Source organism: Cyanistes caeruleus, chromosome 1 (assembly GCF_971803275.1).
Source record: "Cyanistes caeruleus chromosome 1, bCyaCae1.hap1.1, whole genome shotgun sequence".
Classification (NCBI taxonomy): domain Eukaryota; kingdom Metazoa; phylum Chordata; class Aves; order Passeriformes; family Paridae; genus Cyanistes; species Cyanistes caeruleus.
In genome coordinates this window covers 43,046,542-43,058,987 of record NC_141701.1, presented here as the reverse complement: position 1 = coordinate 43,058,987, position 12,446 = coordinate 43,046,542, and the positions used below count along the sequence as shown (strand labels likewise).

General features: G+C 38.4%; 1 protein-coding gene across 18 annotated transcripts in view; it reads right to left on the bottom strand.

Annotated features, from left to right (window-relative positions):
• The window catches only part of NOL4 (nucleolar protein 4), a 187,709-nt gene that overhangs the window by 72,120 nt on the left and 103,143 nt on the right, over window positions 1–12,446 (bottom strand). For all 18 annotated transcript variants that reach the window (XM_086889123.1, XM_086889106.1, XM_086889113.1 and 15 more), the window contains one exon: window positions 6,973–7,256. In XM_086889123.1, the coding sequence (XP_086745249.1) occupies window positions 6,973–7,256 (284 nt within the window). The remainder of the gene's footprint in view (window positions 1–6,972; window positions 7,257–12,446) is intronic.

The following is a 12,446-nucleotide window of genomic DNA, read 5'->3' as shown; positions in this document are numbered from 1 at the left end:
CACTAAACTAACATCAAAATTTTTTTTGTATCAAAGAGCTTCTCAGTGGCCTCTAACAAATTCCCTACAAAAGAGCAGCAAGAAAGAACATATTTTTTCCTTCATCAAAAATTCTTTATCCAAACAACAAATAAATTAACTTTTAGAGTTGGAAAACAGTGGTTTTCTCAGCTTGCTTGTTTTCTAAAAGTAGGGAAGAGTAAAATCAAGGTGTCAGGTAAAATGGTAAAATAAAACATAAAGGACTCAGACTTTATGAGAGCAATTTCTAAAACCCCTATGCATGAAGCAGCAATTCACTGTGTAAGAGAAAAAAACAGGCTAATTTGTGGGTGAGTGGGCAGGAAAAAATCAGGAAGTCACAAAAGTGCTTGCACACATTTTTTGTTCTCCTTTCAGTGAAGTTCTCCATGCACAGGAGAAGAGAACAGGCTTATCTTCCATTGTAGTGTATCTATCTCCCAAGAAGAGAAAAGCACAGGCATGGCAGTTACCTTTGCACAAACGTGAGCACAGCAGAGAAAGAAGACACCTACTTCAACAGAACACTTGAGCCTGCCTTCACACACCAAAGATGTGTGATGCAAGACTAAAGATTAGCCTCATTTCGCCTACACATGATGGTGGCAGGGGTGGATTCTGCCTTCAGTTCACTTCTTTTATCATCTTTTAAATCTCAGTACAAACTATTTCCACAGCTTTCGTGTAAAGCAGCAATGATGGAACCCACTGGGTAACAATTAAGGCAAAGCTGGAAGATGTCACCATCTTCTCCTCAGTGCCACAACTGGAATAATGAAAGCAGACTGGAACCTAGTGGAGCTGCAGACTCATTCTGTGCTGGTATCTCATTGCTCCAGAGAGTTTATAATGCTGGTTTTGCCTTCTGCCCCACTCCTGGTGTTGTTTGTTCAATATCTAGTATGCCACTACTTGTAGTAACATGTCCTGCCTAAACCTTTCACCAGACTTTGTTTCACTCTTCATAAGTTATTTTTGACAGTGACAAACAGTATTTCATGATAAGTCTCTTCATAGTCCTAACAATTAAGTCATAAAATAAGGCTGTCAAATCTCTGGACCGCAGACTCTTAAGATACTTCCATAAACAAAACAGCAGTCTGTAAAATATGGCATTGCTTGAACACCTTCTATCTGACCATGGAAATGAAATAAGTGTACCAGTTAGAACAAAGAAAACAAACAAACAAAGGCTAGCTTCTTCTTATGCTGTACCTAGGTAGTGAGATCCAACTTCAAGAAAGGGAGACAATGAAAAGTTCTGAGGAGAGATGAGCTGGAATCAAAAGATGCTTTCTGACATGCTAAATTCTCAATCCAGATTAATCATCTTAACTTGGGCATTTAGCAAAATAAACTAGACGGGGAAAAGGGTATTTTCTTTGTACTAAAAACAACACACAGAGTTTGATGGTATCTTTAAAAGAGAAGGAGACACTTCTATCTTACCCCTTTCCATCTTCCCTCCTGCTTAGAGCTGAGGTAACCATTTCATATAAGTACCATATAACAGTGCTCCCATTCAGCTGAAACCTGTCTATTCTACTTAAATAAATACTATATAAATAATCAGTGATGATGGAAGAGAAAAAATTTGAATTATTAACTAAAAAAAAAGAAAGAAAAAAACAAACCAAAGCATCTCCAACACTTTTCTTAATAACATGCAAATTCTCAAAGTCTCCATTTTAATTCCTGCTTCAAGCAGATGCACACCATTTCACATTTCATTAACAATTTTTTTTTTAATAAATTCCTTCCTAAGTTTATCAATAGGCCTCTATCAGTCCCTATAAAAGCACACTGCAATTCCACTCGCTTTAGAAAAAGCTATATGCTCTCTTATTTTCTGACCATGGCCATTTCCCCAAGGAAACCTGCAGACAGAAACACAGGCAGATTGGAACCAGGCAGGCAGTGACTCCCCATGCCTCAGAAACAGTGTCAGATGTGATGATGTTCACTGGATTCAAGGAATGACCTTCCACCTTTTGCTAAGATGCAATCACATCTTTTAAAAGGAAAGAGAGTGAGGAAGAAATACATCGAGACTCCGTCTTGCTCCTCGTAGATGGTGTCTATCTGTGGCTAAATTCACATGCACTTTTGGAAACCAGATGGATTCACCAGCAGATGACATCAGGCATATCAGTGTAACTGCATGTGCAGGTCAGCCCGCTTGGACAGTTTTACCTGGTTTCCCCCTTGGTAATGATGAGGTCCAGCAAAACAGACGTTACAAGGTTCTACAGCTGGACTAACCACTGAAGACTAAATTTAGACTACTGTGCAGGAACTTCAAACTTCACCCAGGACCTCCTATATATGTCCTGGCTTTCACATGTCATACAAGGTTACAGCCTTTAAATACCTTCTTGGAGCAGGGCCCTGTGTTAAAAGCAGACAGTGTGCCAGGGTAACCTGCCACACTGTAGATACATCCATCCATCCAGCACTGTTTGAAGTTGCAATGGCTGGAAGCAAACAGCCCCTGGAAGTGGCCCGTGACAAGAACACAGTTCTGTACATCAGGCTGTAGAAAAAAGGCCAGCATTAAAGAGACAGAAAGATTTTAGTTTTGGAGACTACATGAAAGCTCTGTCTTGTGGTGAACAACTCTAACTATAATGACATGCACATTAGAATGCATTATTATAATTAAAGGTCATGGTATGTAGCAATCATTATTTACTGTTCTCCTTTAAAATTATGCTTTACTTTTCAGACTTAAAGGAATAATTTCTTATCTTGTGCAATTCTTCAAGAAGACAATTACACACTTGAGCTAAACATAATGCATATTAACTCAGCCTACCATACATCCAGAGGGACTCGAGGTGTCCAACTTTCTATCATAAATTTCATCTGGTAGAAAGAAAGAAAACTAACTGCTCGCAATTAGTAGGTATCTGGACAAAATGGGCACATGGGTTGTCCTTGTTACCTCATTTTAATGCATCTCCTAGGCATTTATGATCAGTAACATATATTTCTATCTGGGAAATTCCACAAAGGAGTTTCTACATATTAGGAGTGCCTCTTGCAATACAGACATAACAAACCATTTATTAATCCAGGTAAAATAATGGCACTGTAAGTATGACTGGTGAGCTCAAAAGCCTGTTTTCCCATACTATATTATGATAACCTTGTTATCCAAATGCAGAAGAGACAAAATAATTTAAAAGGAGTAGGCTAGCTGTATTTAATGAAATAAATAATGAAGAAGAGATAAAGCTATATAATAACTTTTCATAATAAAATATATGGTACAGTAAGTAGCAACAACAAAAGAATCAGCAATAAAAAAATCTCAGTGCTACAGAGACTTCACCATGGTCAAACAAAAACAGCAGGCTCACACATAAGTAATGATCTAAAATAATTGATGTGTGCACATAACTATTTGAATTCATAAAACCACATTTTTGCAGTGCATTTGCTGATGAATACTCTCTGTATTCAGCCCAGTTAAGTTTAACTTATGTATATACTTTTGCAGCTACACAAAATTTCACAAACTTCAGTTTAGCCCTAAATGGTTGTAGAAGTTTCTGCTACTGTGAATGGCTAGGTCTTACTGGAGGATCTGTTCCCTAATATAAGCTTAATAAAAACATATATATAAAGTGTATATATATATGTACACATATACATACACATGTACATATATGCATTTAACATTATTAAAACCCCTTTTGCCCTTGCACAACAAATTTTCAGTGAGTAGTAAAACATTTTGGATCAGATTTTATGGTTGTTACGATTTGGCAACTCCCTCCACTGCAGTCAGCTCCTGATCTTTCTGTAAAAAGAGATTACCACTCATACTCACTGCCTGAACTGAGGATTCAAAGTAACACTGTCCACTGAAATGTCATTCTTGTCTTAAGGGTGCTACTAATGCCAGTTTTAAAATTCATATTCTGAAGTAACTGAATCAAGCATTCTTTAAATAATATACTGTAGTTTTTCACAGGGTTATCTAATCCCTAGTTACTTATCAGTCTTTTCAGGCAAGAAAACTTGATTTATTAGCAAGAAAAACAAACTCTATACTTCTTACAAATCACTAATTACATCCTCTGTGCCCATAGGCCTGATGTAAGTATCCCTGTTTTGACATGCAAGCTTTTTTGCAGAATGATACCACTATTTTAGCAAACTCCCTATAGCAGAAGCATATAGCTGCTTCAAATAGATATTGACAAGATGAATATTCTGAAAATTTAACTTCCACAAAGAAGTAAGCATTTTCAGAAAAGATTTCCCTATTAGCTGTCATGTTTTCAAAGAAAACACGATGGAAAACCTACCATTTTTATCTCAACAGCTTCTTCTGATCAAAATTCTGCAGCAGATACAAAATTATCAATCATCCAAGAGATCTTAGCTCCGTTCCTTTGCCTCTGAGTTTCACAGTCTTGACTATAGCAAGAGAATAACATCTTGTGCAGGTTAAATGGGACATCGTAGAAGTTGGAGGAAGCATAATGTATTTCTTCCTCTAGTACTAGCCCAATAATTGAAATATATTTCTCCTCACTTAGAAATCAGATATTTTCTTCAGTAACACATCTTACAAATCTCTAACAAATTCTGTTTATCCCAGGATTGTTTTCTTCATGAAGTGTTTACTCTATATTTAATAATCTTTACTGCATATCTAATTAATCATATACTTAAATGAACTCTAAACATCAACATGAGTTTCACTAGGACAAAAAGAGAAGACAAATCTGCATATTGTTGGCAATATAGAGTGGGCAGGATGACAGTGAGTGTGAAAGAATGTATTGATGTGGGGGAAGATTCTGGCCTCTTAAAATTTGTATAGAATGAGACAGCTTTGATTGTCATCTCAATTCATTATAGATTTTTAACACTTTTCAATAAATTTTTCTTGCATCTGAGTTGGAACTGATTCAAAATGGAAACTGAACATTAGGCTATGTTCTTGTCTTAGCTATAAATGAGTTTCACATTAAGACTCCTCCCCATCTCTGTCAAGCTTATTTGTGTATTTGCAAGAGTGATGGCAAAAGCAACAACCTAACTCAGGCAAAAGAGCCTGTGTGTCTGTCAGTATTTGGGTGACAGGCCTATAAAGGATTCATTAGAACAATCTGCCCTGAAGCAAAAGAAGATACTGTTCATATCAGCCAATTTGGGATCCACTGTGCAACTCAAAGTACTGAGCAAATCCAGCACTGGGGTTCATACACAGGAGGAGACTACAGCTAGGCAGAACATTTTCCATAAAATGCAAGTTTGTGAGAAGTAAGTATTCAGTACAGACAAAGTTTCTCATAAAGATTTCATGGAGAAGGTGCTGGGATACACGGTTTGCTTAATGACCATGAGAAAGACTAACAATCTCCCATTTAGTCTCCCTTTGTTCTACCCACCAAAACTTAGACACTTAAGTTACAAAAAATTACAAGATTTTAATTTTACTCCACAGGCAATGAAGATAGGAGATAAAACCTTAGCATGATTAAGTGGTGTTCTCTAGATATCAGTCATATTATCCATTTCTAAGTATGCCTAAGGATTTTAACATTCCTGTTTCAAAGCCCTGTAATAAAATGTGCCCATTCAAAGTATATCTGTGTTGTCAGGCTACTGAAAGCTAGTGACTAGCATTAATAGTCTTTGGATCCAGGACTCACATCCTATTATTACTGCTGTAAAAGTGGTAAGCCAGTTGGTCATCAGATTAAAAAAAGACAAAAAACCAAACAAAAAACAAAAAGGACTTGTGACCAGTAAGATCAATGGGTAAAGTCTATGACATGCCATTTCTTCACCCTCCCTCCCAACTGTAGGCCCTTATAAAAAACACCATCCTAGAAAGCTAGCTAACTTAATCTATAAGATCTGTCTTTATCTACAAAATAACACCCTTACTTCTCCTTACCCACATAATAGAAACTACAGTGAAAAGCCCTCAAGGGATTACAGCTTCTTACAGCAAACTTGTCAGTTTTAATTCAGGTTAGGTGCTGCATAACACAATCATGAAGAAAGCAAATCAGTTCCTTTCAGATGTTGATAATTCACTGGTAGGAATTTTCTTGGCCATACACACTTAACACTCATACATATTAAATCTTGTCCCAGCTTTGGTGAGAAGGAGTTAATTTTCTTCCTACTAGCTGGTATAGTGCTGTGTTTTGGATTAAATATGAGAATAGTATTGATATTATACTGATGTTTTAGTTGATGCTAAGCAGTGCTTACCCCAAGTTAATGATTTTTCAGTTTCCCAGGCTCTGCTGGCGAGCAGGTACACAAATGGCTGGAAGGGAGCAAGCCCAGGGCAGCTGACCCAAACTGGCCAAAGGGATATTCTGCACCACAGAGAATATTGCCCAGTATATAAACTGAGGGGAGCTGGCCAGAAATTGACAGTCAGTCACTGGCTGTGAGGTACTTAGTTGACAACTGGGTTTAAACCACAAAAATTCTACAGATACATAAAAGATGTCATGAGATGGCCATCTGTAAACATACATATGTATATATCTCCATATTTTTATATATATATATATATACATACATACATACATATATATGTACATATATATATATCATATTATATACATACTTTAATTTTTTTTTAAGTCAGTAATGTAGACAGTTCTCAATAAATGGATTGATAATTCATGTCTGATGGAGAACTCCACCGTTTTTGCCTGTGTGTCAGCACAATAAATTTGAATACAGATGTATTCACCCATGTACATCCACATACACTTTATGTATGTATGCATCATATATGTGTAACAGAGCATACAAATCTTTGTATGGCATTTAAGTAATGATCTGACAAACATTAGACACACCACATTAAGCGCTTAGCTGGGAATAACCTTTAGTTGGGTCTCACAAATCTTTTCCTTTTCTGAACTACATGCTTCATATCTGGACGATGTGGAAGCATCTTACCTTGCTTCCATTTTCTCTTGCCTCCCGTTCCATCTTGAGATCAGAAATTAGGAGAGTCTTGTATTTGTTCTTTCCATTACTGCTGTGATCATCTAGTCTGTATTCTGAAGTCAGCTGAGCAGAGAGGGGACTGTCACTCAGGTTCAGAGGCTGCTCATCCTGCTCCAGATTTGTTTTGCCATTACTGTTGGTTTCTGCCATCTCCCTGCAGTGTGTTCCCCCTGAAGCATTGGAACTGTGTCCCACGGTCTCATTGCCATTAAAACTCTCTGCGGCTGAATCATCTATTAAAAAAGATATATTTTTGGTCACATGCCACATAATCATCTCTGTCCAGTTTAAACATAATTTATTTATTCATCATGTTTTTTTCAAAACAATGAAAACTGTTTATATTACTAGCACCAGCACATTTCTGCAAAAAGCACACACACACTCCACGTTTTCAAGTAAAAGCTTTAAGTAAATCCATAAAAAATTACTAAATAAAGGGAAATTACCTGGGCTGACACTTTAGTACCACTGTGTACATAAAAGACAATCAAAAAGAATTCTTTGTGATTGATAAAGTCTGTCTTGATCAATCTGTCTGTCCATATGCCTATGGATCTATTTAGATTCTTATATCACACTCCTTAGTGCACTATTACATATTTCTGAAATCAACAGAGGTGCACGTGGTACTGAGAGAGAATCTGAATCTCAGGTTAAGTGTGCAGAACAGCAGGTGTCATATCCATAAACATCCTCTTGCAGAGATACGGTAAATACTTCTGATGTGTTCGCTGCTGGCAGCAGAGATTATACTAGAAGAGCTGATTCCAGAAACAAAGATCCTGTCTTCATTTTGTTCAGGTGCCCATTCACTTCTTTTATTCATTGTGTGTCATAATATACTCAAAAATACTGATAAATAGTGGCCAAAACTATAAACCTGAAAGCTCCATCCAAAAACCCTGGATGTGTCATTGTTACCCTTAAGATTTTACAGCTGGATTGTATGATTAAAATATGTCTCTTCACATACTTATGGATTTGTGTATCCTGCTCTTGTCAGTATAGGAATTCACCACCTGTGATACCACTCAGCCCTTCTTTACTTTTAAACAATCTTTTGGCCAACATTTTATTTTTCAAAGGATTAAATGGCAGCAGAATTTGGCACTCGATTTGCCCTCTTCTTGTTCTCTAAAGCACCTCTTTTTTGGCAATCTGCAGAGTTTTGCTAATGGTGCAAACACCTGCCCAGAGCTCTACAAGCATTCCCTTATTGCAGACTACGAAGCTGGAAACAAAACTGGGGAGTCAGTAGTCAGGAATGCAGATTGAAACTGGAGATACGGAATGAGATGGACCTTAATATATTAACACATTAATATACCATCTTTTTTTGGGCCCTTCTAGACAACTTCCATGGAAATGAAGCAAACACATTTATCCACACAAAGAATTAAAAAAAAAAAATCAGGACACGTCCTTTAGCAGATGTGCTCAGAAGTACTCATTGCTTTAACTACATGATTAATCAAATTGTTGACTCACCATCATTATTACAGTAAAAAACAACTATTCACCACTCTCAGATGAGATTTTTAAAAGAGGAGAAAATACTGGATAAATGGGTAGTGATCTAATTCAATTAAATACTTAGAAAGCCAGAGACAAAAAGAAGAAAGCTTAGAAAGCTATCATACATTGTTCTCTTACTTGCTGCACTCAAAAAACATTTTTATGCCATAAATATATACAGGACTGGGCATGTAGCATGAACATATTTTAAAAAATTTCTTTGTTTTGTAAACCTGTAAAAAAATCTAATTTCATAACAATACAAATTAAGAGTCATAACTTATATAATTTTACTTAAGGAACATTTTTTGGGTTTTGTTGTTCTAAAACAGCTGTATAATTAATAGCTACAATTCAAAAAAGACCCCTATGCTAAAAGACATAACATTCCTAGAATAAGACTTTCAAATGTGTGTACCAAACAAACTTGTAACAGAGCAATGCTGCTTGAGGATTGAAGGTACGTAGGTGAATAAGAAGAGCAGGATTTATCCTTAATAAACCTTCTATAACACCTTGAGACTTATGTCTTCAAGGCCAGAACACATAAAAAAGGCTAAAATTCTAAACATACTTTCAGAAATAAATAAACAGTTTTAATATTCCAAAATATAAAATGGAATTCTAATATAGGGTCTTTATTTTTTTAAAATAGACACATTTCCAATTTATTTGAAAAGCTCTGAGATAACAGAAAAAAATCCAGATATGTTTTTAACAGAGGAGCTCTTTGATTACTGTTGTATTTAGGACTGTAAAGAGATAATTGGCTTTTTGATTAACAGTTTAAAAAGTGACAGTTTCAAATTAATTAAATCAGTTACTGAATGGGTCACTGAGTGAGGGATGCTCTTCCCTTTGAAGGGCTCACAAAATTCCCTGGCCGCAAGGACAGAAATGAGTAACCAGAGGATACAAAGAACCACCTAAAAGGTGGGGCCACTGCCTACCCAGCAGCACACAAGTCTGGTCCCTCAGGAACTTCTGTGTGCTGGCACTCAAGGGTCCCAACTCGTGCAGTGCAGAGGAACCACTACCAGGACACAGACAGCTGGATGGAAATGATGAGAGCTACATCCAGGAACAGCCAACTCTCAAGCACAGCTGTTAGTTTTGCCTAGCAATAATGCTTTTATTCTTTTTTTGGTGCCCTGTGTGATGTATGGTTGACAATTAAATCTTAAAAATGTGTGAGAATGCTATAATGCGGAAGAAAAAATAATCTTATCTTTGTTCTAAAACATGACCAGAAGAATTCCTATATTGAGTAAATGTGATCAAACATTATAATACTCTGAAACAATAGAAAAGTTTTTATAAGATTTTTGCTTTTCTTAGCAAAAGCTTAGTTACTTGATGGCTAATCCCAGTTTCCACTATAAAGTCAAATATCTGTTTTTACAATCATTTAACCTTGCTTGTTAGAGATGGGATCTTGTTTGACAAGATAATGGTCAAGAGAATGGCTACAATGTGTATGGTATAAATAACATTTTTGCCAAGTAAACAGAAATATGTATTTCCATAAAAGAGGTGAAGAAAAAACACAAAGTGGTTTAGCAATAGTTTCTTAACAGATGTTTCCACGGTAACCAGATTACAAGGTTTAGTAACCTTGGATAGCTGCTCCCTGGGCAGCTATCTATTTTTGCTAAGAATAAGGCTACTTTAAAGCAAGAGTTTCTCAGAAGGTATCATAAGCACAGAACACATCTGGAATGACTTTAGGGTTTAGGGGAAAAGGCAAGAGGGTCTCGCCCAGGAGAGGAAAGTGATGTTCATCCTTGGATACAGGCAACCACAGCCCAAACACCACCTACAAGCACTCATGGCTTGCTCGTGGATGCCAAGAGGCAAGAACAGATCTGTGGAGACCTGTCCCTCAGACCATGTTCCCCAATGGCCATTGCCTCTGTCAGGGGCAGCAGGTGAGACCTCATCTCCCCACTGTGTCTGGTGCAGCTGGTGCATGGGGCTGCCCCTAAAGCAGAGACAGCATTGGGACCAGCAGCTTGCTTGCAGTTTTCTCACCTTCCAATATCACATCACCTCAGCAACAATGAACTGCTAATGACAAAAGCCTCTTCTCTTACCAACAATTTTTTCCCCTCCATCCAGCAGAGGCAGAGGCATGGTGGCTTGGGGAGAGCTTGGGGAAGAAGGTGCATTATCCAGCCATGGCCAGTGGCCCCTGCTCCTTGTTGGGAACTCTGTAGAGATGAGGTCCACCCCAGCCTGGCACACGTGGGGCAGCAGCCATGAACCCACTGCAGAGCTGCCCTCCCACAGGAGGCTCAGCAAACCACAGCATTCCTCTCTGGGCTCACCTTGGCCCCACTGCCAGTCAGAGGGCACTCCTTTCCCACAGCTGGCTGATGAGTGCAGTATAAAATTCCACTGAAGCAAGGGTAGCACATTTTCAAATCCTGTATCTTGTTTGAATCACCACTGCAAGGTGAATTTTATGGAAAGACCTCCACAGAAGCCTGCCACAGGCACCAGGAGCTGAGAAGGGAAGGAGTAAAGGGGCCCCATACCCTGCATTGGGTATCGGGGCAGTCATAAAAGAGGCTGTAGGATGAGCTCACATCTTCATCACTGCCCAGGACAGCTTTTATCCATAAATATCAGCCATGACAGAAAATCAACCATCAAATGCTGCTTGTTCAGCACAAGACATGTCTTTGGGAACTGTGCAGCTTTCAAACCCTTACCCCAGAATGCTGGAAGACTGGAAGTACATCTAAGGCTTACTTAAGCCTGAAAAGTGAGAGTCTGGCTGCAAAATACATATTCATTTCTAAAAATAGTCAACTGGGGCCTCCACCTATGCAGAGATTCTCTTCCAGGGATTAAAGAGCATCACCCCTCAGCAAAACACTCCAAGAGCAGAGGGAAGGTACTTTTGGATCAGGCAGAAGGCACTTTCTTGCTGAATCATAGGGAATTCTCTAGGCTTAGGCACAGACTTCTCACTCATGGATCAATATTTCCTAAACCTCTTGATGCCAACACTTCCTTCTTCCACCTTGCACACTGCTCCACACTGATCCTGTGCTCTTGTCTGAATAACACTCTTTGGACACCTTTAGTCCAAGTACTCTCCATATCAGAGGTTATCGATAGAGCATGGGGTAATGGCTTTAAACTGAAGGAGAATAGGTATAAATTAGATATTAGGAAGAAATGCTTTACCGAGGGACTGTAAAACGTTGCCATGAGAAACTGTAGATGCCCCATCTCTGGGAGTGATTAAGGGCACTTTGGAGGGTGCCCTGGGCAACCTGATCTAGTGGAATCCTGCTCTACAGCTCTATGATTCTAATTATCAAAACAAGATCTACAGTAATATTTTTACTTCAAGTTAGTGTCTTATCACATTGCATTACAGCTTCCAGTTCGTCCTTCCAGATCCCACTCAGACCAGCAAGATACAAAGTGACATCCAGTTTTATTTTTGAGCACATGAGAATTCCAGATTCCTGCTGTGAACTTTCCAAGCTCATTGCAGTCATCACTGTGTTAGACTTTCTCCCTGCTTTTGGAAATTTGGAAATGGTGGAAGAAAAGAGGGCCACACCTGCAGACAGACACTGATGCCTGCAAACTCCACAGTAGCAGGCACTCAGGTTAAATGAACATTTTGAGTGGGCAGCCTGTCGACAGAGCATCTCTGAGAGCAGCAAGATGGGTAACTGTTCCTTCTAAAAGGAGGAGATTGGAAGTGAATGAGCTGAGTGGGATGAGTGAGACTGAAACTTCTTGCTGTGCAAATGCAGGCTGTCATAACACCCACTCTTAAAGATTGTCTACCAAAATCTTGGATGATGAAGCTTGCTTTAATCTTGTTGGGCTGGATACCATCAGCCCAGACCTTAAAAACACCACCTTACACTCTTAGGACT